General features: G+C 38.4%; 1 protein-coding gene across 2 annotated transcripts in view; it reads left to right on the top strand.

Moving 5' to 3' along the window:
• Window positions 1-14,285: 14,285 nt before the first annotated feature.
• EED (embryonic ectoderm development) overlaps window positions 14,286-25,603 on the top strand; it is a 35,718-nt gene continuing 24,400 nt past the window's right edge. For both annotated transcript variants that reach the window (XM_011938497.1, XM_011938496.1), the window contains exons 1-4: window positions 14,286-15,239; window positions 20,476-20,628; window positions 22,325-22,417; window positions 25,080-25,145. In XM_011938497.1, the coding sequence (XP_011793887.1) occupies window positions 15,126-15,239; window positions 20,476-20,628; window positions 22,325-22,417; window positions 25,080-25,145 (426 nt within the window). In that variant the 5' untranslated portion in view covers window positions 14,286-15,125. The remainder of the gene's footprint in view (window positions 15,240-20,475; window positions 20,629-22,324; window positions 22,418-25,079; window positions 25,146-25,603) is intronic.

The following is a 25,603-nucleotide window of genomic DNA, read 5'->3' as shown; positions in this document are numbered from 1 at the left end:
CCAGAAGCGCCAACCTGTAAAAGTAGTTTCAGCTGGAGTAACTGTGTTCTCACCATGGGAAAAAGCCTTTCAGTCCTTGCAATAGCAAATTTCAGGAGCTGACGTCTTTTAAATCCTCTAAACAAGTCCATATAAATTAGGGTAGTAGGCAGAAAGATAATACTGATTTCATTCATTCAGAAAATGTTTGTTGAGGCCAGACGCAGTGGCTCACACCTGTAATCTACAAAAGATAGAAAAAAAAAATTAGCGAGGCATGGTGCTGTGCGCCTATGTTCCTAGCTACTTGGGAGCCTGAGATAGGAGGCTTTTATAATTTTAAAAGCACTTTGGGGGGGCCAAGTCAGGAGAATTGCTTGAGATCAGGAGTTCAAGACCAGCCTGGCCAACATGGCAAAACCCCATCTCTACTACAAAAATCAGACGGGCACGGTGGCACGCACCTGTGATCCCAAGTACTCGGGGGTGGGGACGGGGCAGGGGCTAAGAGAATAGCTTGAACCCAGGAGGAGGTTGCATTGAGCCAAGATAGCTGCATTGCACTCCAGACTGGGCAACAAGAGTGAGATTCCGTCTCAAAAAAAAAAAAAAAAAAAAAAAAAAAAAAGAAAGAAAAAGAAAAAGAAAACATTCATTGAATGAATGTGAAGTCACTACAGATATCACAATGAATGAGGAATGGATTCTGCCCACAAATAACAGTCTGGGGTGGGGACATGGCCCAGCTAATTAGCTGGGTTAAGGCTGACATTTCTGTTAGGAACTTGAAGTACAGGTATTTTGTGTTGTTAATTTACAGTCTTAGGAGTGTAGAACAAGAAACATGGCATGTAGCAAAGTTGACATCCTAATATGAATGTTGAAAAGCTCAGTTGGTATTTTCTCACTGTTGCCTGGAGCCACTTGCTCTTCTTCTTCCCAGTGGAAGGGTCCTTCCCTGCAATTCCAGCAACACTTTCAGGATGTGGCCTCTGAGAGATTACATATCTTTTAGTCAAAAGGGCAACTGGCTCCACTGAGAGTGTTAACTGGACACATTTACCAGAGTACAATGTAACTTCTAGCTAGTGATTTGGCTTCCTTCTCTTTTCCCTCTCCTAAGGAAATAATCAGAGCTCATATAAACGTGCACATGCAAGTATGTCAATATACATGGAAACATCAGGAACCATCTAAATGACAAACAGCAGGGGTGTGATTAAATAAATTGTGGCTACCTTTATGGTGTAGTACTATGCAGCCATTAAAATGATATTATAGGAAAACAAAGGAATATATATCCATCATATGCTGTTATAAAAATTGCTTATAAAATTATAATGTGGTATAAATTATATTTTCCAAATATGTGTGTATTCATGTTTGTGTGTGGACAGAAAAAGACTAAAAAATAGAAAACTCTGATATTAATAGTGGCTATCTATGCAAAGAATTATATGAGTTTTCTTCTTGGTGCTTTTCTCGTGTTTTCCAAATTATCCAAAATGTACATGTGTTACTTTCACTATTTGAAAAAATTATGCTTTTAAGAAGAAAAAACAAAAAGTGGTCTAGTTCTTCCTATTTTGTAGCTCTCTTTGACAAAGAAGTTTCACCAAATTCTCCAGGGGCTGGAACAGAAAGCTATTTTAGTGATGCCAACTGTGCCAACTCAAAACATTACTCAGAGAACTTGTATCTGAAGGCAAAGAAGAGTCACTTCCTATGCTGTCTTAGGGAACACTCACCAGGAGCTGCAGGAAATCTTCAAAGATCTTTCTGCTGTTGTTGTTCAAGGGTTTTTAATTCTGTTATCTCTGGGGCCTCACAAGCAATACCAAAGTCTCTGCCACATCTCCCAGTATACCAAGTGGCCATGTGTAAGTAGGTTTGTTGGTGGCCTTGAGTAATATCCCAGAGTTTCTGAGAAAGACTGGCAAAATGGGCTCTATTTGGAGTCAGAACAGCATAATTTTAGAACACAGACTCTGTAGGCAAACAGATCTTAGTTAAAATCCAAACTCTGAAGTGTATTAATTATATGGTCTTGGATATATTACTTAATCTCTTTGTGTCTCAACTTCCTCATCTGTCAATTAGAACATAATAATATATACTTATAATGTTTCTATGATGGGTAAAAGTTATAATACATGTTAAGTAAGTATTTAGCAAACCATATTGCTCATAGTAAGCAACAATGAATGAAAGCTATTATATTACTATAGTAAGTAGCATAAAAAAGAGAAAAATAAGTGTCATGGGAGATAAAGAAAACTCACAGTCCTGGTTGAAAAGATGGTAAAAGGCTTTGTGGAAGGAGAGAATTTAGATATTCTACTTTGTCTTTCTTTCTTTTAAATTTTATTAGAGATGAGGTCTCACTCTGTTTCCCAGGTTGCACTATGTTGCCCATGCTGGATTGCTCAAGCAATCCTCTCACCTCAGTCTCCTGAGTTGCTGGGACTACAGGTGTGTGCCACCACGCCAAGCTCAGAACATTTAGATATAGCTGTGCTTTTAGTTTAATACCAAAAATTACATATGTGTGCTAACCAAAACCGTGGTAACTTAATGACTAAAATCTTTACCCAACTTTGTACATTGTAGCTTTTCATACCACTCAGAGTTTACATTTTAAACTTTATTTTAGGCAGTGTTATTACAAAATAGTCTGGTACAAATAATTACCCTGCTAAATCAGAAAAAGAGAGAGAGCGAAAGTAATAGTCTACATGGAAGACATAGTAAATTGACCTTATTAAATCTGTTTCCTCCTCCAAAACTGGGGTAAGGGGGTAGTTCTTAATGAAGAGTTATTACCTCCATCCTCCCGCCACCCACCCCAGGGTGTTTGGAAGTCTGTGCATGGTTTTGTTCAGTTGTCACAATGATTGGGAGAGCTATTAGCATTTACGGGTTGGAGCCAGAGATGCTAAATGTCCTGCCATGCTCAGGACAGTCCCCTACATCCAAAAGCTGTTCTGCCCTAAATGCTAATAGGACTTCTTTTGAGAAATACCATTAGAAATACTATTAGAAGGTTTCCAATGGCCTTTCCAGCTCTACAAGTTTATTAGTGAATTCTATTCATCCCTTTGAACTAGCATTGCTTTAGTATTCTAAATGTCAAATTTAATTAACAGGAAGACAATATGAACCAACTAAGCATCTGTAAGGGTTAATTTTGGCTAGGCCACTGTGTTCAGCTATTATTATTCAACATTATTCTGAACATTTCTGTGAGGGTGTTTGGATGAGCATGACATTTAAATCAGTGGACTCTGAGTAAAGCAGATCACCTTCCATAATGTGGGTGGGCTTTATTCAATCAGTTGAAGATCTGACTAGAACAAAAGACTGACCTTCTGAGCAAGAAGGAATTCTGCCAGCACATGACCTTCAGATTAGAACTGTAAATTTTGTACTTTCCAGCCTCCATAATGGCATGAGCCAGTTACTTAAAATAGATCTCTCTCTGTCTCTCCCTCTCTCTCTCTCTCTCTCTCTCTCTCTATATATATATATATATATATATGTACACATACACTACTTGTTCTTTTCCTCTGGGGAACGCTAATACAGCATCCTTATTTCTGGGCATAAGATTTAGAAAATATAGAGGGAAAAATGAAGATAATGCAAATTATCTCCACTATTTACTCTGGATACAGATTGCCATGGTCTCATTTTGTGCACACCTCAAATGCTGAAATGCAACATTTGAAGTATTTGGGTTTCAGGATGCTGATGCCTCTGAGCATTTTACTGAGCATGTTTTCCTCTGCACTTTTAAACTCATTTGTACTTTGAGGAGTATAACCCATGTTTCTGATCCATTTACACTTAACTCATCAAAGTCTTGATTCACAATTATTTGACTTTCTGCACCTTATTAATGCTTGAACTCGCTCTATCAAGTCTTTGTTCTAAGTCACCTCTTGGTCCCTCAAAGAAAGAAAATAAAGTAAGAACCCATGTTACAGTAAATTCAAGATATATAATTTCTAATTTACCCCTTTTTAAAGAAAATATATTTTTAGTAATATCTTCATTTGGAAAGACTTGTTTTAACCCTATTGAAGATTTTCTCCCAGACGTGTTTTTAAATATACACATATCTTTGAATTAAAAGCAGCAAGCAATTTGTGCATAAAACATATTAAGTATATTTATTTTCTTACTTTGTTTATATGTACTGATGGTAGATTAATGTCAAGGTCAGTGAAGTCACATGCAACCTATTTTAAAAGTTGTTTTTTTCATTTTTTTTCTTTTAGTGCTCATATTGTTTTGCAAAATCTGTGTAATTTCGTCTATGTAATTACTCTTTCAACACAAAAACTTCCCTGATGTTGGTTTATTTCAACACAAACAGTATTATATCTGATCCAACAGGCTAATTCTCCCGAGACATCATATAGTAACAAACCAATATGAACGTAAAAAAGAAAAATTTTTTACAAAGAAATTGGGAATACAGTTTTGCACTTCTAAGGGGCTAGCCTCACAATGCTGTTAACTTTCAGATCTCAACTTTTCTGCATAGTTCACAGAAAGAAAATAAAAGTGGCCAGGCGTGGTGGCTCACGCCTGTAATCCCAGCACTTTGGGAAGCTGAGGCAGATGGATGAGGAGGTCAGGAGTTCAAGACCAGCCTGACCAAAATGATGAAACCCTGTCTCTACTAAAAATACAAAAAAATTAGCTGGGCGTGGTGGCGCATGTCTGTAATCACAGCTACTCAGGAGGCTGAGGCAGGAGAATCACTTGACGCTGGGAGGCAGAGGTTGCAGTGAGCCAAGATCACACCACTGCACTCCAGCCTGGGCAACAGAACAAGACTGTCTCAAAAACAGAACAAAACAAACAAAAACAGAAAAGAAAGAAAAGAAAAGTAAAAATAAATTTCAGATCTCAGGACTCTTTGGGCACTGACTTTAATTTATAGATAGGAGTGAATTTCTTATGGCTGATTAATAAACTTTCAGACAATGTAAAGATTGCAAATGTTGGGAGGCTGAGGCAGGAGAATCGCTTGAACCTGGGAGGTGGAGGCTGCAGTGAGCTGAGATTGTGCCACTGCACTCCAGCCTGGACGACAGAGCAAGAATACATCTCAAAAAAAAAAAGTTACAAAATGTTAAAATAACAACAAAACTCCCATTTATCTGGCTTTAATTCCCAGTTTTATTTCATAATTAAGCATTTATCTGTAATAATCCAGACTCTAAGATAATAACAGTTAATTAACCTAGTAGTAATTGTGGTCTGTTTTTCAGAGAATTATGTACAATAATTATGTACATGCACCAGGCAAGCCTTTGCCTTCAAACTGCAATGTACTCAATGCTTAAAGGTAGAGAGGTGATCTTTTCAGGGAATCAATGGGAAGGGATATTTACAATAAATTCATTGATCTGATTTTTAAATTCAAGCAAGCTTTTTTCTTAATACAAAAGTAATACATGCTTATGACCTAAATTATAAAGAGGAAGGAAGGGAGGAAGGGAAGAAAGGAAGGAAGAGAGAGAGAGAGAGAGAGAGACAGAAAGAGAGCTTTCATTTGTAAATACAGATGCAAGAATGTTATGAGGATTAAATAAGATAAATTGTGCAAACGTGCCTGTATAGCGCAAGCCCCGTCAATGAATATTACCTCTCAGTACAACTTTCTGGATCCTTTTTGTCTTAGTGTTTAAACAGGGCCACTACTGGTTTTGATTTACATTTGAAAAGAGCACTGAGAATCTCAGAAGATAGTCAATTAAAATATATTTTTCTTCAGACTTTTTCGTACTGCGTAAGAGGAAGATTGTGGATAAAATTCTCATTCGTAAAATCAAGGCTGGTAATTTAAAAGCAGGAACAAACCTTTGTTTCAAAAATTGAAATATATTTATTGTTCAACAATTTTTCCTCCAATAATAAATGGTTTAAGCTTTTCCGCACACATACTGTCTCACACACTTTTTCACACAAACATCTTTTGAAAGAACAAAATATTTGTCTGGGCATGGTGGCTCATGCCTGTAATAACAGCACTTTGAGGGGCCAAGGTGGGAGGATTGCTTGAGCCTAGGAGTTTGAGACCAGTCTGAGCAACACAGACCCTGTTTCAAAAGAAAAAAAAAGGAAAGAAAGAGAGAGAAGGAAGGAAGAATGGAAGAAAGGAAGGAAAAGACAGAGAGAGAAACAGAAAGGAAAGAGAAAATGTACAAGACACTGGAATTACATCCATTTTTTCAGCCAATTATTCCTTTTAATTAGTGATAGAGCATTGTTGTTGACCTTTGCCCCTTAAGACTATATTTGGGTTTGGGAGAAGTTAAATTACATTATGCTTATCTTCTCAACACTAAAAGTTAAAAATTCCACCTACTTCTCCTCCTATTTTCTCTACCTTAATTAGAGATACCGCAATCCAGGAAGTCAGCTAAACTATAAACCTGAGTCATCCTAAGCCCCTCATGTTCCACGAATTATTGAGTCCTGTTGATTGTATTTTTAAATATCTCTGGAACCAACCCCTTGCTTTTCATCTTCATTGGCACTGCTTTAGTTCAGGTCTGCAGTACTGAAATAGCTGAAATAGCCCCTGAGCCTATCTCCCAGCTTACCCTCTGATCTTTGCCAAAGAGAAAACCCTTCTTTGGCTACCCATTACATTACAGACCAATGGCACAAGGCCTTTCATGATGTGACCCCTCCTAAACTAACAAGAAACGTATTCATGAACCATTTGCTAAAGTATTAAAGTTATGCTGTGGATACTTAGGAGGCTGAGGTTGGAGGATTGTTTGGGCCCGGGACTCTAGTCTGGCTACAGAGCAACACTTTGTCTTAAATAAATAAATAGAAAAGATGCTATTCCAGTGACTGGAATATGAATGTCCATTCTTTTTTCTTTCTTTATTTCTTTCTTTTTTTTCTTTTTCTATTTTTTTTTTTGAGATGGAGTCTTGCTCTGCTGCCTAGGCTGGAGTGCAGTGGCGCGATCTTGGCTCACTGCAACCTCCGCCTCCCAGGTTCAAATGATTCTCCTTCCTCAGCCTCCCGAGTAGCTAGGATTACAGGTGCCCACCACCACACCTAGCTAATTTTTGTACTTTTACTAGAGATGGGTTTTCGCCATGTTGGCCAGGCTGATTTCGAACTCCTGAACTCAGGTGATCCGCCTGCCTCGGCCTCCCAAAGTGCTGAGATTACAGGCCTGAGTCACAGCACCTGGCCTGGAATGTCCATTCTTTGGGGGCACTTTCTATTATTGAGGAAACCAGAAAGCTGAATTGGCACTCATAAGATAGCATCTCTCTCTTTTTTCTTTTTCTTAGCGACAGGGTCTTGCCCTGTCTCCAAAGCTGCAACCTCGAATGCCTGGACTCAAGTGATCCTCCTGACTCAGCCTCCTGAGTAGCTGGGACTGTGGGCACACACCACCATGCCTGGCTAATTTTCTAATTTTATTTTTTAAGAGATGGGGTGTCCCCGGGAGGTGGAGCTTGCAGTGAGCTGAGATCCGGCCACTGCACTCCAGCCTGGGCGACAGAGCGAGACTCCGTCTCAAAAAAAAAAAAAAAAAAAAGATGGGGTGTCCCCTGTGGCCGAGGCTGGTCTCAAAGTTCAGGCCTCAAGCAATCCTCCCATCTCAGCCTCCCGAGTAGCTGAGTCATGCATCCCTTTAACAACAAGAAATGCTTTATGTGTTGCGCTACATTGCGCTACCAGGTTGTTACTGCCATCACATCAATAGGCAATAGGAAATTTTCAACTCCATTATAATCTTACGGGACCACTGTGCATGTAATCCATCATTGTGTGAAATGTCATTAGGCAGCACATGACTGTATGTGGTAAACAAAGGCACTGCATAATTACAAGGGAGATTTCACTCAAGCTATAAGTGATCCTAATCAACTTTTCTTTAGCCACAAGAGAGTGTTCTTTGCTAATGTTCGGAATGTAGTGTTTGCATCCAGTGGATTGTTTGTGTCTCAGACTTTTGTCAGGGTAACACTGACAAAAATTTACTTTCCAAGCTAATTCTCACCTCTTCATGACATCTTCTTATATTTCCACCAAATTACTCCCCTACCTGTTCTGTCATAGTACTGGATTCTCTGTTGAATATTTCTATTATAGCACTAGGTAGCACTAAAATTATTTATGAAGGTTGTTTTCTAACAGAGAGCTGTAAGTATTAGTGTTTAAAAGGACCAGCACTTGGGTCAATGAGATCTGGGTTTGAATTCTGATTCTCCCACTTACTTGTTGGATGGCCTTTGTCTAATCCCTTAACCTCTGTGAGCTACAGTGCATCTGTAAGACGTGGATAATATAGTACCAGATTTATAGTGATATTGAGAGGATTAAATGGCATGCTGTGTAGAAAGCATTTTGCACAGTACCAGACACATGGAAAACACTTAGTAAAGTAGGTCTTACTGATCATCTTTGCAGTTAGCTTGACAGTAAGGAATCCCATGTCTAGGACATCCATTATACAGCCTTGCTTTTATTCTCAGTGGTTTATCTACATTGGTTTTTTTTTTTGTTGTTGTTTGTTTTTTTATTTAGTTGATTTTTTTGTTTGTTCTTTGCGACAAGGCCTCACTGTGTCACCCACGCTGGAGTGTAGTGGCATGATCGCTGCAGCCTTGACCTCCCAGGTTCAGGTGATCTTCTCACCTCAGCCTCCCAAGTAGTTGGGACTACAGGTGTGTGCCACCATGCCCGGCTAATTTTTTTGTATTTTTATTTACAGACACAAGGTCTCCTTATGTTACCCAAGCTGGTCTCGAAATCCTGGGCTCAAGCGATCCTCCTGCCTCTGTTGGGATTATAGGCGTGAGCCACTGCGCCTGGCAGTTTATCTACTTTGGAAAGCAAAAGCACTCTCTCTCTCTTAAGATTTTTTTGCCATTAGTTAGTGAACACATTTTCTAAGACAACTAGTGATACTCATTTGGTTTACCTCTGTCTTCCCTTACTAGACTATAATTTACTAGAGAAGAGGTGTGATGTTTTAGTTATTTTTGAATCCCACCACCTAGAAAGTGCCTAGCACATAGCAGGTACTTAAGAAAGTGTTTATTAAATGAATAGAAAAATTTCTTGAAACTGGTTATAAGACATTTCTGATTTGTCATTTAGACCAGTGGTTGTCAAAGCATGATCTTTGAATCAGCAGTACTGGTATCACCTGTGAGTTTGTTAGACATGCACATTGAGAGGCTGGATCCCAACCCAGTGTATCAGAGTCTCTGGAGATGGGACCAGGCAACTGTGATTTAACAAGCTATGCAGATGATTCTGAATTCTGTTACAATTTCAGAACCATTGACTAGACAGTATTTTCCTTTAAAATACAGTATTTTTCTTTAAAAGCTAATAAAAGGTTTTGTTTTTGTTTTTGTTTTTGAGATGGAGTCTCGCTTTGTTGCCCAAGCTGGAGTGCAGTGGTTCAATCTCTGCTCACTGCAACCTCCACATCCTGTGTTCAAGTGATTCTCCTGTATCAGCCTCCCGAGTAGCTGGGATTTCAGGCACCCACCACCATGCCCAGCTAATTTTTACATTTTTAATACAGACAGATTTCACCATGTTGGCTGGGCTGGTCTCGAACACCTGAGCTCAAATGATCCGCCCACCTCAGCCTCCCAAAGTGCTGAGATTACAGGCATGAGCCACCATGCCTGGCCATAAAAGCTAATGACAATATTTAAAAGCTAAATGTAGCATTTGAAAGCTAAAGGCAGTATTTTTCTTTAAAAGCTAATGTCGTTTTATACATCTAGAAAACATTATGCTGAGCAAAAGAAGCCAGATACAAAAGAGAACATACTGAATTATTCTATTTATATAAAGTTCTACAATAGGCAAACTAATATGCTAATATAGGCAAAACAGAATAGTGGCTGCCTGGGGAGAAAGAGAGGAGAGGTTTGACTGGGAAGAGGCATGAGAGAACTTTCTGAAGTGTCGGAAAGCTCCATCTGTATCTTGATGGTGTGTGGATTATATGGGTGTATACCTGTGTCAAAACACATGGAACTATATACTTGAGATCTGTGCATTTCACTGTATAGAAGTGAAATAAATACAAACAAAGAGTTAAAATAAAATAATGTCATTCTAATTCCTTCTGTATAAGTCTCATCAACAGGAGATATATAAGAAGGTCTACAAGATCCTCTATAATCTGGCCCCTTACCTCCTTTTCTAGCCTTATCTGTTACCACACTTTTGTCACCTTCTCTTTTCAGTCCGTCACCAATGCTGACCTTTCAGTGTACCAATGGTATTTGTACCCTCCTTATATTCCTGCCCCAGGACCTTTGCACATGCTGTTATCACTCCCTAGAATGTTTCTTCTGCTCTTCTTAATAGGAGACTGGTTAACTCCCATTCTTCTTTTAGTTCCACTCTTCTGTCTGTTTCTCATTATACATGTCCATGGAAACTTTGTCCAGCTGCTGTGTATGCCTGTGCAGCTTGTTCATCTAAACAAGGGTTCCCAGCTGAGGTGACGACTAAAACTAAAATCAAGTTTGTGCTCCACTCACAAAGCCTTGCACATGGAGCAGGGTTGTAACAATCTGGAAAAGGGGGTGCCTTTTTCTAATTTACGAAAGTCATTGTTTGCTTGCCAAGCTTTACCTACTCTGGGCTCTTTCTGTTAATATCCTTTCAAAAAACAGCACAAAGATACTATATGGGCTAGCAGCATCTCTGACCTTGTATTCCCCCTTCATACCACTTACCACAGTAATTTCACATTTATTTGGTTAATGCTTATTTCTCCTACTTGTCAATGAGCATGATGACAGCAGGAAATTGTCTGATTTTGCTTATTGTCAAGTTTCCTCAGCACCTGGAACAGTGTTGGGCACATAGTATGTACTCAGTAAATATATATTGAATCTATTCGTTCTTTTCTTTTTTTTTTTTAGACAGAGTTTCACTCTTGTCACCCAGGTTGGAGTGCAATGGCATGATCTTAGCTCACTGCAACCTGCACCTCCCGGTTTCAAGCTATTCTCTCACCTCAGCCTCCCGAGTAGCAGGGATTACAGACACCATGTCAGGCTAATTTTTATATTTTTAGTAGAGGTGGGGTTTCACCATGTTAGCCAGGCTAGTCTCGAACTCTTGACCTCAGGTGAGCCACCTGCCTCGGCCTCTCAAAGTGCTGGGATTACAGGCATGAGCCACCACGCCTGGCCGCCCCATTCGTTATTTCTTAATGCTGGATGAATATTAGGCTGCTTGAAGGTACAGACTGTGTCTTATTTTCTTTTTTTATTGTCCCCTCCTCCCCATTGCCCCTGGAATTACCATACTGCTTTGCACGTAAATGGCATTCAGTAAATTCTTCCTGATTGATTTGAAAATGTTCAAAGAAGCCATATGATGTTCTGTTCATAGAAAACTAGATCTGCAAGCATATGATTACACATTGCATGAATGATGATGAACAGCTGCTATTTATGAAGCAGAAGAGACAAAAATGTTGAATGAATGAGAAATAGACTTCAGATGAAATGGGAAGGATTTAATTTAGCTTTTGAAACTCATTTCCTGATATGAAGCTTACAAGATACAAGGAGACAATGCCAAGGAAGGCTGTGAATTTTTTCTATATAACTAAATGATCTTGGAAAGTTCCAAGATGATCAACCACTTACTTGAAGGCTAAGGGGTATTTCTTACTGAATTCTCAACAGTCAAATATGAGATAGATATTTTAAAGTAAGTTTTTATTTTGGAATACTATTACAGAAAGTTTACTAAAAACAAAGATAGCGTAGAAGGTTCCTGTGTTGCCCTCATCCAGTTTCCCTCATTATTAACATCTTATATTACCATGGTACATTGGTCAAAATTAAGTAAAGACTGAAATCTGTACATTACTATAAACTATGCTATAGATTCTTTGTTTGTTTTCCCAGTTGTATCTTCTTTCTGTCCCAAGTGAGATAGCTTTTTAAAGTTCTTTGATACCTTATAAACAATTCTGTGGTCTAAAGACCAAGCTCTGTGCATAGAATTACATGAATTTAGACCTGCCTGGGTCCCTCATCTTGAGGAAAAAGTGCTTTGGCTTTCCAATCAATTGAACACAATCTCTAGTTCTGTCACTTGAACAGCTGTGTATCTTTGGACATACTGTTTACTTATCCTAAGTCTTAGTTTTCTCATTTGTAAAATGTAGGTAGTAAGACCTATCCAACTGTGATGGTTCCTGAGATCTTTCACAGTAGAAGAATGCAGTGTTGAGAAACTTACGATTTTTTCTTTTTTAGAGAAGTAAGTCTCCCTATGCAGCCCAGCCTGGCTTTGATATCCTGGGCTCAAGCAATCTTCCTGCCTTAGTCTCTTGAGTAGCTGGAACTACAGGTACACATCAATGCACTCAGCAAAACTTATTTTTAATAGGTGATCAGACTTCTATGGTTATTAAATTAATACCACAAAGTAGTACTCTGCATAAAATACTTGTGACATTTTACATATCTTAAATTAGTAACAAAGACTCTCCTCTGAGCCCTCTTCTCTCTCATCCTGTCTAGCTTGCCTAGCTCAGCTATAGCAAGAATTCTGAGTCAGTTTAGAGAGAAACCCACACCCTTGATATCTGATCATCCTGGCCTTTTTTCAGCACAAATTGTTAAGTTGGTTTAGCAAAAATTTCCTCATCCGTGATGTCTCTTCTTAGTAATTTTCCAACCACCAACCCCTCCAACTCTGCCCCTTGACTATAAATTCCCACTCCTTGCTGTAATTTGGAGTTGAGCCTGATCTCTCTCCTATTGTGATAGTCTTGACATCTATCAAAATAGTCCTGAATTAAGTGTTCCTTACTATTTTAACAAGTGTCAGAATATTTTTTCTTTAATATAGTAACAATAACGTAGTGATATAAACTAATTTCCATTTATCACCCAATTCATCAGAAACATTTTAAAAATGTTTTTTTAAACATTCAAGTTTTAATAAGCCTCTTTAAAATATTTTTGCTTTGTTACTGATAATATGAATGCTGTAAGGCACTTTTCTACCATGTGTCCTTTATCCAGATGTTCAGCACTTTTCTAATTTTATGACTAGACGTTGACTCCCACTTCCCAGCTCCCACTAATCTCTCACACACGGAGTAATTTTAATTTGAAATGCTTAGTTGATTATCCTTTACTTGTAGAACTGTATTTCAGAAACATCCTTCCTTTTATTGGGAAAGATGTTCTCAACAAAGGGAAGGATGTTTCTGTCTGCTGATGAAAATGTCATACCAAGGCACATCTTACTTTCTCAGGAGCTTACTCTACTCTACTCTCATCTCTTCCTCACCAACTGAGGAGTGCTTAGTAGTGCCTGGAACATTGGAAGTGCTGAACAAATGACTGCAGTCATTGAGACCTCAACTTTAATTTTTTTCAGCTTCATTTCAAAGTCTTCACTGCAAAAGCCTCTTATTCTGACCTGCCGTTGCTTTACTTCCTTTTCTCATTCCCAACCAAGACTTGTCTCTTTATCTGCAAAAGAAAGAGTGACTTGCAATCTGCAGATAAGGAAACTGATGTCCTGGTTATAAAGTTATCATGCAGAAATAATTCATGTATATTGGAATTTTATGGATGGTGCACTCTAGGTGGGTAATGACGTCTAAAAAAGATATACAACATCAAGTAGGTGCCCAAGAAATGGTAGGTCCCTTCCTACCTCCTCATTTTTACAGATGAGGACATTTTTACAGAAGCCTGAATAGATAAGTAGTCACAATCATGTTCTAAGAAAAAAAAAAAAAAAGGGGTGGCGGATGCCGTATCTTATCTTTCATCATTCTCCTTTTCCTGCTGCTCATTCAGTTATGGTTTCATGACCCATATACTAATTCCACAAGGCTCACCAATGTTATCTGGCACCTGCTAGAGAACAGATATAGTAACAGGCAAATATTTTGGTGGAATGTAACAGTTGTGTTGCCTTCTAGAATTTCATTGTATCTAATGTACAAAAACAAAACATTGTCGGTTAAGTCTCACAGTCTCATAATAGTTGGAGATGAGCACTGATTCTTAGGCCTTGGCGCAGTTCAGGGCCTATCCTACTTTAGCAGCTAAAAAGAGCACTTCGGCTGTAACTCATTGGAATCTAGCTTCGTAATTTTCGGATATTTCTATTTAAGTCTTAACCACTAATGGTAGCAACTGGGAAGGATAATCATTCATTACAATAAATAGTCAACAGAATAAATATCCGACAAGAATTTATGAAGTGTCTAGAGTATAACTCTGCAGCGCTTTGAAATCCACCCTGGGATTCGGAAATCGAGGAGAAAACTACCTGGTTCAGCAAATGAGAATTCAAACAGAGGAGGGGCTTGGAAGAGGCGGGTCTCCACGAACCCAGCGCAAGAGTACGCCACGGCGCCTGCGCATCCCCTGAAGGGTACTTTCCATTCGCCAGATGGGGGAAGTCAGGGGGAAGCGGGTTACTGTTTTTGTATTTCTATCTTCAAGGAAGAATTAGATGATGAATAGCTCTGTGAGTTGTCAGGAAGCGCTATCATCCAAGTTCAAGATTAAGGAAACGTGGCATGCACAGCTAAAGCAAGAGGTGACGTCTTGTATCTTCCCCCATTTCCTGGGACATTGGTGGTGTAGCCCATTCCACAGGCTTTCGCTCCCTAGCAGCGGGTCGGAGATCGAAGGAACGGGCCAATTGCGGCTGAAACGTCTTTGGAAGGAGGAAGGGGGTGAGGGAGCATCCCTTTGAGTTTCGCCTCTTCTCGAGGCGGTGGTGGGAAGGGAGACATACTTAATACTGCCCTCTTAATCCAACGGATCTTACATCGTGTAGACTGCTGGCAGGGCGGCGGGAAAAGGGCAAGACGGGAATTGGGGAAGGGAACAAGCCAGGAAGCCGCGCAGGAGGGCGCGCGCGCGCGCCCCTTTTTCAGCAGTGTGGCGGGGTCGCACGCACGCCCGCCTCGGCGGCTGGGCGCGATTTGCGACAGTGGGGGCGGCGGTGGAGGTGGCGGCGGCAGCGGCAACTTTGCGGCAAGCTCGGGCCGGGCTTGCTTGACGGCGGTGTGGCGGAGGCCCCGCCCCAGGCGGCAGGAACCTGGAGGGAGGCGGAGGAATATGTCCGAGAGGGAAGTGTCGACTGCGCCGGCGGGAACAGACATGCCTGCGGCCAAGAAGCAGAAGCTGAGCAGTGACGAGAATAGCAACCCAGACCTCTCTGGAGACGAGAATGTAAGTGCAGCTCCTGGCAGTTACGAGACTCCGGAGTAAAAGTTTTAAATTCTTTTAAAACGGGGGGCGCGGGGACGAGCGGGCTGCTGTGGGGGGAGGGAGAGGTGTCACTCAGGAAAACGCGGGCGTGCGGGAGAAAATCGAAATTGTCTACGGGGATTTTGATGTGGGGCCGAGAGCAAACAGAAACTAGGCGAAGGAGAGTGGTTCTAGTGTTTACCTGGGTCTGAGAGGTCTGCCCTGAAGTCAGTTTGCTTGTGATGGGGAGTGTTTTGGCCTTTGGGGAGATTTAAGGGGAGAGTGCGGGTCTGAGATTCTAATAGTTTAAAAGGCAAGTTAGAGACTTTTCTAAGAAAGTTGGAAGGATGGGGCAGAGTTAGAGACCCTGTTAAAGGAGCGTTAAGGGTTGTCACTCTAAGACCCTTGTGGAATTTTCAGGATGGAAAGAGATCTTCGATTTGCGGACTTTGGGGGACTTTATTAAAGGGGGTTTTGTGTCCGCCTCCGTCCGGTCCGCGGAGACCGGGTGCGCCTGAAGGTCGCCTTTTCTGTAGGAGGAGCCGAATTGAGAGGATCGATTTTTGATTTGGGGGTGGGGGAATGACTACTTTTGAGGAAGGAATAAGAGTGGGCGATTTCTTCTTTGAACGTTTTTACTTAAGATAAAGAGGGGGCGACCTGGAAGATTTTAGGCAACAGTGGTATAGGCAGATGTGTTTAAGGATGGGCTCCTGGCTTCGCCAAGTGCGAGATATTTTACAATCAGATTTAAGTTCTGAAATGGATATTCGTAATCATTCGGTACCAACATTTAACCCAACTGGGTTTTAGTTGACTCGCCAGTAAGAGCCGAATTGACATAAATAAGCTTTCAGTTTCATGTTTTAGGTTGATAACCAGTAGGGTCAACGAAATATCTTGACAATTTATTCGAAGATATTACTCCAAAATGTGATTCTCCTTCTCATGATATATGACAACTTGTGAATATCTTAAAAATCCTTAAAATGTTTCAGAAGAGTGGCGGTAAGTTTTTCATTTTCTCAGTTTGGCTAGTTTTAGGAATAAATGTTACATCTTCCACATGCAGTTTCTAAATTCTATGTCATAATTCCTAGCTGGAACATGTAATGGTGTCATGACTAAGATGGGAAAGAATTCTTTTTGCAGAGACAAGATAGATATTCTTGGGATTGTCAGTTTGTGGGATCTTAGACTTGAAATTTCAGGAAGCTTGGGTGTTAAGTGTTACTTTTGTATTTTTCCCCGATTGTGCGCCCCAATCTCCCTGTACATTGGCATCGAACGTTTTTTACCCTCTTTTTATTATTTGGAGACCGTTCATTTTATTTCTGCATTTTCTTAAATTTCCCTAGGCAGATTAGAGTATTAAGAGCACAGATGCTGGATCCAAGTGATAGGTTAAAATTTCTGCTGTGTTATCTTGACCTTGAGCTTGACTGACATAATTGTCTTAGTTTCTTAAAAATGAGGATGGTGGTGTGTGGTATTTACCTCATAGAGTATTTGTAAGCATTAAATGAGTTAATATAGCTAAAGTACTAAGAAGAGTGTCTGCCCCATGGTAAGTACTATATACGTGTTATTTATTTGTAATAATTACTACTACTTATTTATGATTACACAGAATAATGTTTCTGGTCCTTCCATATACTTAATAATCAAGCAAAATATAATGAAACTATCAAACCTGTTTAGAATGAAGAAACTTGCAGAAGACAAAATAAAGCTTATTTTCTTCTTGCAGACCCTTAAAGGAAAACATATTCTTTGTTGCAGCAAGACCAAATGATTGGATTAGCTTTTGTTTTGGTTCCTCCATTTGGATAGACTTAATTTTGTGTGTGTGTGTGTGTGTGCGTGCGTGCGCATCCCTTGGAAGCCTTAATCTTGTAGAGTCTTCAAAATAACATTTTCAGATATGTGAAATACAGGATATGAGGTTGCAAACAAATTCAGTTATAAAATTGTACACACCATTTTATAAAATATTTCTAAAACAAATTTTAGATGTAGCACTATACTATATGTAGTTTATTAGCACATTAAGTAACAAGATCTAGCAGTGGGTCAGATAGTAGTGATGAGCATAAACACTTTTTTGAAGTATAATATAAAAGTACTTGATTTCCAGGCCGGGCGCGGTGGCTCAAGCCTGTAATCCCAGCACTTTGGGAGGCCGAGACGGACGGATCACGAGGTCAGGAGATCGAGACCATCCTGCCTAACACGGTGAAACCCCGTCTCTACTAAAAATACAAAAAACTAGCTGGGCGAGGTGGCGGGAGCCTGTAGTCCCAGCTACTCGGGAGGCTGAGGCAGGAGAATGGTGTGAACCCGGGAGGCGGAGCTTGCAGTGAGCTGAGATCCGGCCACTGCACTCCAGCCTGGGTGACAGAGCGAGACTCCGTCTCAAAAAAAAAAAAACTTGATTTCCGTTGATGACAGAGTCACAGCTTCAGTAACATTAAGCATGTATGTTACCTAGATAATAATAGAAGGAAGTGCTAAATTTTAAAGGTGGCAAAAATTAAGATGCAAATTTTTTTCTCCATTTGAGTTCACATGCCTTCTGAATTTCATCCATGTACCCCTGACTTAGGGGCAGTAGTAAGGTAAGGGAGTAGAGAACATTGTGTAAAAATGAGTTCAGAAAAAATAAGAGCAATAGTTTTACTCTTGAGGGCGCCAAATAATGGCAAAAGGCCAAAGCAGATGGGGGAAGAATATGTTTTTGAGTTAGAGTTAAGGTAACTTGAGCAGTTACTACTGGTAATGCAAGTCAGAGAATTATAGGCACATATTTTAAATTTATTGTGTGTGTTATCTGCCATTTTATTGAACTTTTTGAGATCATATGACTGCGAAATAGTTGGCTTCTGCAAGAATGCTAATGGATCCCTTGGTAATAAGATCAGGGGACTGAATCTAGAGACTTGTCTTTTTGCTTAAGCAGAAGCAGAGATGCAGGGCATCTCTGTGGCAAGATACAGATACAAATTACTGCCCTGTGTCTGTTTCCTCGTTGGGCAAGTGAAGATGGTAGTACCATGTCTGTTGCACAGTATCATTCTTTACTTTGAGAAGGGAATAGAATAGAAGTCAGCCTGTGCATACATTAGACACTCAGCAAAGACTTGATTTTAGTTTAAAGATAAAATGGAAGCATGTTGGCTGTGTTACATTTTCATTTGATTCCATCTTGATTTGCCTTTGGAGGAGATGGGTAAATTAAGTGGTCAGAAGTAAAATAAGCAATGTGCCCTATTAACGAGTGTTTTGTGTGGCCTCTTTACACAATGTGAAGCTCAGTGTTTAGCCAGAATGTAAAGAAACTGGTATATAAAAATGTCTTAGAGGTTTTAAAATTTCATTTCTCTAGTGTTAAAAGGTAATTTTACAGAAAAAATGATAAATGAACACATGTTAAAACTTTTACTCAGAGCGAACCAGGCAGATGTTATACAGTAATGGTTAACCCGCAAAATCAAAACAGTACAAATTTATTAATATATGGAGTAAGGAATGGAGAGATGAGTTCCAAGTGGAGACAGAAACTTTTTTTTCCCTTGAGTGGAAGGGAAGACATTTTGAACCTCTACTGTAGAGACAAAATTTACATGTCTATCAGTTATTCATAATGAAAAAAGAGTTGTGGCTGAGTACAGTGGCTCACACATGTAATCCCAGCACTTTAGGTGGCTGAGGCGGGAGGATCCTTTGAGTCCAGGAGTTTGAGACCAGCCTGGGCAACATGGTAAAACTCCGTCTCTACCAAAAATTAGCTGGGTGTGGTGGCCAGCTCCTGTTGTCCCAGCTACTCAGGAAGCTAAGGTGGTGGGGAGGATCACTTGAGTCTGGGAGGTGGAGGTTGCATTGAACCGAGGACACAGTGGGCGACAGAGGGAGAGCCTGTCTCAAAAAAGAGTTATAAGATAGCTCAGACACATAGTGGAGGGCTATAGTCTGGTAACTTGGAAGGGTATGCTATATAGATAATGCATAGTTTTCCACTGAGACACAGAATTGTTTTCTACATTTGATTTTAATTATGTGAATACAACTGAAAAGGTGAAGAGAAAAAGAGATTAAAATACCATTTTCTATTTCTGTAAAGACCAATGACATTTACATTAAATTACAATTCAAATATTTGTTGAGTACCTACTGCTTGCTACACACCTATTTCATTTATGATTTTTTTTAACCTTCTATATAAAACCAACTTTAGGAAGCAATAATTTAGAAATAGCCCCTAAAGCAGTGTTTCCTAGACTGTTTAATTGGCATTTCGTGGAAAAAAAGGCTTCCTCTGAAATGTATTTTAGAACTGCCGCCCTAAGGTGATAGATTTAAATAAATCTTTTCTTTCCAAAGGAGACATTGGAATCTGTAATCAGGAGGTAGTGGAATCCTCTTCTGAGATTAGAGAGCTGAGATTAGAGGGCCACTGGTGTGTGAGATAAGGAATGAATTAGGAGAATTTTCAAGGTTTCCTGCAGTCATTTCTTCATTTGGAAGGATTTTACTTTAATTGTGATGGAGGGTCTCTGGAGTTCTGTTAAATGAGTATTACTATTACTTTAGAACGAGACAGTTTTAACTTGTAAATAGCATAGAATATATGTAGCAGTTTTAAAAAATTCTAAATGGTTTGCGTTATAAGCAGAATTTGAATAACAGGGTTTTAGAAAGTGACATCTAACGTAGAAGCCATTAACACTCCTGCTTCAAACGGCTACCCAGCTCCATGCTCCAGACTGAGCAGCAGTCAAATACATTATGAAGACATACACATCAGTCTCCATTAAGAGTCACAGCTGTGGGGTGAAATTCCAGCAACCCTTACCAGCCAAGGGGCCAGTTAGGCTTTTTCAACACTTCCAGTACCTTTTGTAAAGAGCTGTAAAGATAGTTAATCTTTACAGTGTATTAAAGTGACTGGAACAGACCAGTGCCTTTTTAAAGACAGTATTACTCTTCCATTATTCTCATTAATATTTATTTCATTTTCATTTTTGCTGAAATATAAAATATCTACAAACCTTCTAACGTGTAGCTGGATTTTGTTTATCCTTATGTGGAGGCATGAATACATATTTTTCTTCTTGCAGAAATTATTTCTCTTAGGTCAGTCAACATCTTCCCAATAGTTATTTACTGCTAAAAACAGTATTGCTGTTTCATGTAATTTTTCCTCATTTATTGCTTACAGGATGATGCTGTCAGTATAGAAAGTGGTACAAACACTGAACGCCCTGATACACCTACAAACACGCCAAATGCACCTGGAAGGAAAAGTTGGGGAAAGGGAAAATGGAAGTCAAAGAAATGCAAATATTCTTTCAAATGTGTAAATAGTCTCAAGGTATGTGCAAAAAGACAGATCCTTTGGGCTGAATGCTAGGCTTCAGAAATTATTTCTCTGTGGCATGCATTTCATACTGAGAATACTCTGTCAAGTTGTAAATACATTGAAGTTACAGTGTTTTGAAGGGTTTTTTTTTTTTTTTTTGGAGTTCAGACTGCTTATCTATTATAGTCCATCCCATGTTTAGTTTTTTGGTTTTATTTTTTAATTTAAATATGTGACACTGAGTGTTGCAGGATGTTTTTGCTTTGCTGTTTGTATTCGAATTAAAGATTTGGGGAACTATTACTCTTCATATTTTGGTAAAACTTAAAAAACATAAGCCACTTCTGGCATCAGTTTTTAAAAAGAACTGAATGTAACCCATTAACTTTGAGCAAGTATAAATTGAAACAGATGTTTTACTTTGTACAGTTTCTGTCCTTTGTTTTATTTGTAACTGTTTTCAAATAAAAAGGTGTAAAAATTTTTTAACTTTTTAATATTAAATTTTTGGGGAAAAGACGGTTGGGGTTATTTAAGTTAATGTGTCCCCAATAGTATTTTTATTCATAAAAAGGGTTATTGGTGTTTAACATATTTTCTTTTATATATGTCCAGTTTGTTTTTTAAATGTGAGGTTATTTTTTTCTATACTGAGGAAAGATGTGTATTATCTCGTACATATATAAGTTAAAACCCCTGAATATCAAAATATATTTTTTTATAAGTAAAGTCTTAGGAAAGCATGAGAAACTATGACTGTAACGTTTTTCTGTCTGTGTAGCAAAAATTCGATGCTCAGTGTGTCAGATTTTACTCCTGTAAAAGGAGAGAAATTAATCTCAGCCTATTTTTTAAAAGTGAATTATAGTTTCATGTGCATACTTACTTACATTAACGTACTACTTTTATGTACTATACCTGGAAGATGTTTTTAGCTGCCTTTTATACTTAAGGTAGTATTTCAAAATCCTAAAGCTGTGGCTTTTCAAATGATGAGAAAATGAAAGTTGTACTTTAAAAGTGAAAACAGTGCCTTAAACTGAACATGAAAGTCAGTGTTAAATGCCAGAAGATGGCCAGTAAAATCCTAAAGCTGAAAAATAACTTTGTGAACAAAAGTGAATAGTTGTTCTTTGTACATCTCCTATAGCCTCCTGGTAACTGTGAAGTTACAGTTTATTTCTTCCCCTAGTCCCCAGTGTTCAGGTATTCTGGTTCTGACTAACAGAAAACAGTGTTTTGAATGGAGTCTGCTGTGCTTCACTTTATAAGGGAAAAATTTAGCCTTATAAAATTTAGTGAATGCCAGAGAAACTATTAAGGCCATTTGTTAATCTCCTATTTCAGAAAAATAAATTGTGTCCTTTTGTGTCCACCAAAATTATCTGGTTTATTGTGATTCAGCATATGATTGTCTTAAGAAAATAAAAGGCAAATATTATAAGTATTTTCATAGGTAAGTGGTTATTACCTAACTTGTGATTTCAGCCTTTGGTTGTGATAAAACTTTATCATACACAATATTTTAAAATGTGAAAACTAGACTAGTAGACATCTTTTAATTTTAGTGTCAAAAGTTAGCTTATGTATGATACACAAAATAAGGATTGCATTTTGGAAAAAAGTTAGAAGGGGATAGGTTAGTTTACTGTAATTTTCTGGTTTCTAAGATACATTAATTTTTTCTTATTTCATGATTATTTTATAGGAAGATCATAACCAACCATTGTTTGGAGTTCAATTTAACTGGCACAGTAAAGAAGGAGATCCGTTAGTGTTTGCAACTGTAGGAAGCAACAGAGTGAGTGTTAAGGGGTCTATTTAGTATTTGACTTGATTTCCAGATCTCGTGTTAATGTAATATTGAAATAGAATAATTTCAAAGTAGACTTTGTGAAGCTGGTTTAACGTTTCTTTTATGTAAGTGAAGCTTTCTAGAAATTAATTAAAACTGGTATGCATGGCTGAAAATACATCTTTATTTAATATATTACCCCTAATTATTTATGAAACAGGTTTTATACTTGTATTTGTCTTCATAAATATTTGGTTGAAAGAACTGGTGTCCTTTTTAAAGTGGTTTTGGTATTTATCATTCAAATAGCATAAGAACTGGCTGTGATTTTTTAAAAAATTAGGGTAATTAATGACTCTATAAATGAAAGCATAAATCCAGTAGATTTAAATAAGTTATTGAGATGTTTTATTTGCAGTAAACATTTGAGTTTGCTTTTTTTTTTTTTTTTGAGACAGGTAATGTTTGGTGGTGGTTTTTGTTGTTGGAGATGGTGGTGGTTGTTTTTGAGAGAGAGAGTGTCTTACTCTTTCCTCCAGGATGGAGTGCAGTGGCTAATCAAGGCTTACTGCAGCCTCAACTTCTGGGGCTCAGGTGATCCTCCCACATCAGCCTTCTTAGTAGCTACAGGCATGCACTACCATGCACTACCATCCCTGGCTAATATTTTTGTAGAGATGGGGTTTCACCATGTTTCCCATGCTGGTTTTGAACTCTTGGGCTCAAGCAATCTACCTGCCTTGGCCTCCCAAAGAGCTGGAGTTGCAGTCATGAGCCACGTTGTCCAGCCTTTTAAGGAAATTTTATAATGAGATGTAAGGCTCTAGGCCTTTTACTGTTTGACAGGGTCAATTCATTGAAACTCTAAATATTTGTAAGTTACCACTGAAGTTGGTAACATGAAATAATAGCTTTTTATTTCTTTTTTTGGTGTTTAGTCAAATGTAGGTTTTAAGATATTGTAGTCTGCCTATAGCTGTTTAGTTCCTAGATTCTTTGAAAGCAACAATTCATAGGAAAAATTATGCAGTTTTAAGAAAAGGTTGAGATTATTTTTTTCCTAGTTGGGAATGTAGCCATTAATTAAATTTGAATCCACTTTTAAGACACCACTGTAAACCTAAGTTAATAATTAGCTTTGATAGTATTATACTTGGTATAGTTTGTGCTCCAGTATGCCGATTGCAGAGTTTAGGTTTTCTAACAAAAAGAATCCCTATTTTTATTTAAAGTGACATAAAGGGATGTCATATAGTTAATTGAATTATAAAAAGTTCTGCTGTTAGAATTTCTTTAAAAGGAAGAAAGAAAAAGAAAAGTTATTACATAAGACATAATCAACCTAGTTAGCAGCCATATAAATAATTTTTTTTGAACATTAACATAGGAGATAATGAATTAATAGGTTGTGATAATATACAGGATCTTCAGAGATCTTAAATACTATTATAAAATATTAATAAGTTTTTGCTAATGTGACTGACTATAAGCTATGAGAAAAATGGGACTGGGCACAGTGGCTTATGCCTGTAATCCCAGCATTTTGGGAGGCTGAGGCAGGTGGATCACCTGAGGTCAGGAGTTCGAGACCAGTCTGACCAACATGGTGAAACACTGTCTCTACTAAAAATACAAACATTAGCCGGGCATGGTGGCGGGTGCTTGAAATCCCAGCCACGCGGGAGGCTGAAGCAGGAGAATCACTTGAACCCGGGAGGCAGAGGTTGCAGTGAGCCAAGATCGCGCCATTGCACTCCAGTCTGGATGACAAGAGTGAAACTCCGTCTCAAAAAAAAAAAGAAAAGAAAATGGAAAGGAATTTATAAAAGTTTAGTACTACAAAATTGTATCTGGTGTATGTATAGTTTTAATTTTAGAGTAAGTGACAAATGAAAAGATGTATCATACATGTTAAAGTTAATATATGATTATCTGGACCCATGAGAAAATAATTCATTAGGCAAATTGTAGACTTTTAAATATGTAACTAATATGTAAATACTCAAACTATCCAAGACTTATTTTTATTTGAATTTTTATTTTTTATGTTTTTTTTTTTGGAGACAGTCTCTCTTTTGCCCAGGCTGGAGTGCAGTGGTGCGATCTTGGCTCACTGCAACCTCTGCCTCCTGGGTTCTAGCGATTCTCCTGTCTCAGCCACCCAAGTAGCTGGGACTACAGGTGCACACCAGCACACCCAGCTAATTTTTATATTTTTAGTAGAAACGAGGTTTCACCATGTTACCCAGGATGGTCTCGATCTCCTGACCTCATGATCTGCCTGCCTCAGCCTCCCAAAGTGCTGGCATTAAGTGAGCCACTGTGCCTGGTGTCCAAAAACTTTTTAATTATGAATTAAGGGATGATAAACCACAGCTACTTTGGGGTTTTTAACTGTATTCACTTTGAAGAGTTGGTGCAATCAAATGGATGAAATATAAGTTTAAAAGTTTGGAAATCAAAACCATTATGACTGGAGTATTTAATATACTCTGTGTATTATGTAAAACATTCAGCTTTATAATGGCTTCTTTAAGTTCACAGGAGGTATTTTAAAGCAGTAGTTTCTATAGTATATTTAAGATATGATTGTGATTAAAATATGTTTAAAAGTTGGAGAATGTTTCTATACTTGAGATGAAATTTACTGTATTTTTATTTTCGTTAGGTTACCTTGTACGAATGTCATTCACAAGGAGAAATCCGGTTGTTGCAATCTTATGTGGATGCTGATGTATCCTTTCCTGGGTTTTTAATATCTTTGGTCAAAGGAATTTATTTTCAATAAGTGCACCAAAACTTTTATAAATTAATCAATTCCCTAAAGTTATTGTCCTTTCTTAACCTATTTCTTCACTGTCACCCAAGAGAATCCTGGTATCTAGCTTTCCTGACCCTTAGAAATCCATTGTGGTATGTGTCAACTCAGCTAGGCAAAAAGAAAAAAGAAAAAAATCCATTGTGGGATTGATGTGCTGGTTGGGTGCAGATGTCTAGACAGATAGGAGCATTAGAAATCTAGTAATAGAAAATGTTAGCAAAGACTGGTTAAAACCTCCTTTTTCTTTGACCTTGTCTAGAATATATCATTTCATTGTAGTTATAATGATGAACTTGGGTTGTGACTGGTGGTCATTCCAAGTATTTGATCAATGAAGCCTAGGAAGAAAAAAAAAAGTTTAGGAAAAATAA

This window comes from Colobus angolensis, unplaced genomic scaffold (genome assembly GCF_000951035.1).
Source record: "Colobus angolensis palliatus isolate OR3802 unplaced genomic scaffold, Cang.pa_1.0 Scaffold174, whole genome shotgun sequence".
NCBI classification, from domain to species: domain Eukaryota; kingdom Metazoa; phylum Chordata; class Mammalia; order Primates; family Cercopithecidae; genus Colobus; species Colobus angolensis.
The sequence above is the reverse complement of the archived record's forward strand: the minus strand, read 5'-3'. Positions and strand labels throughout refer to the sequence as shown.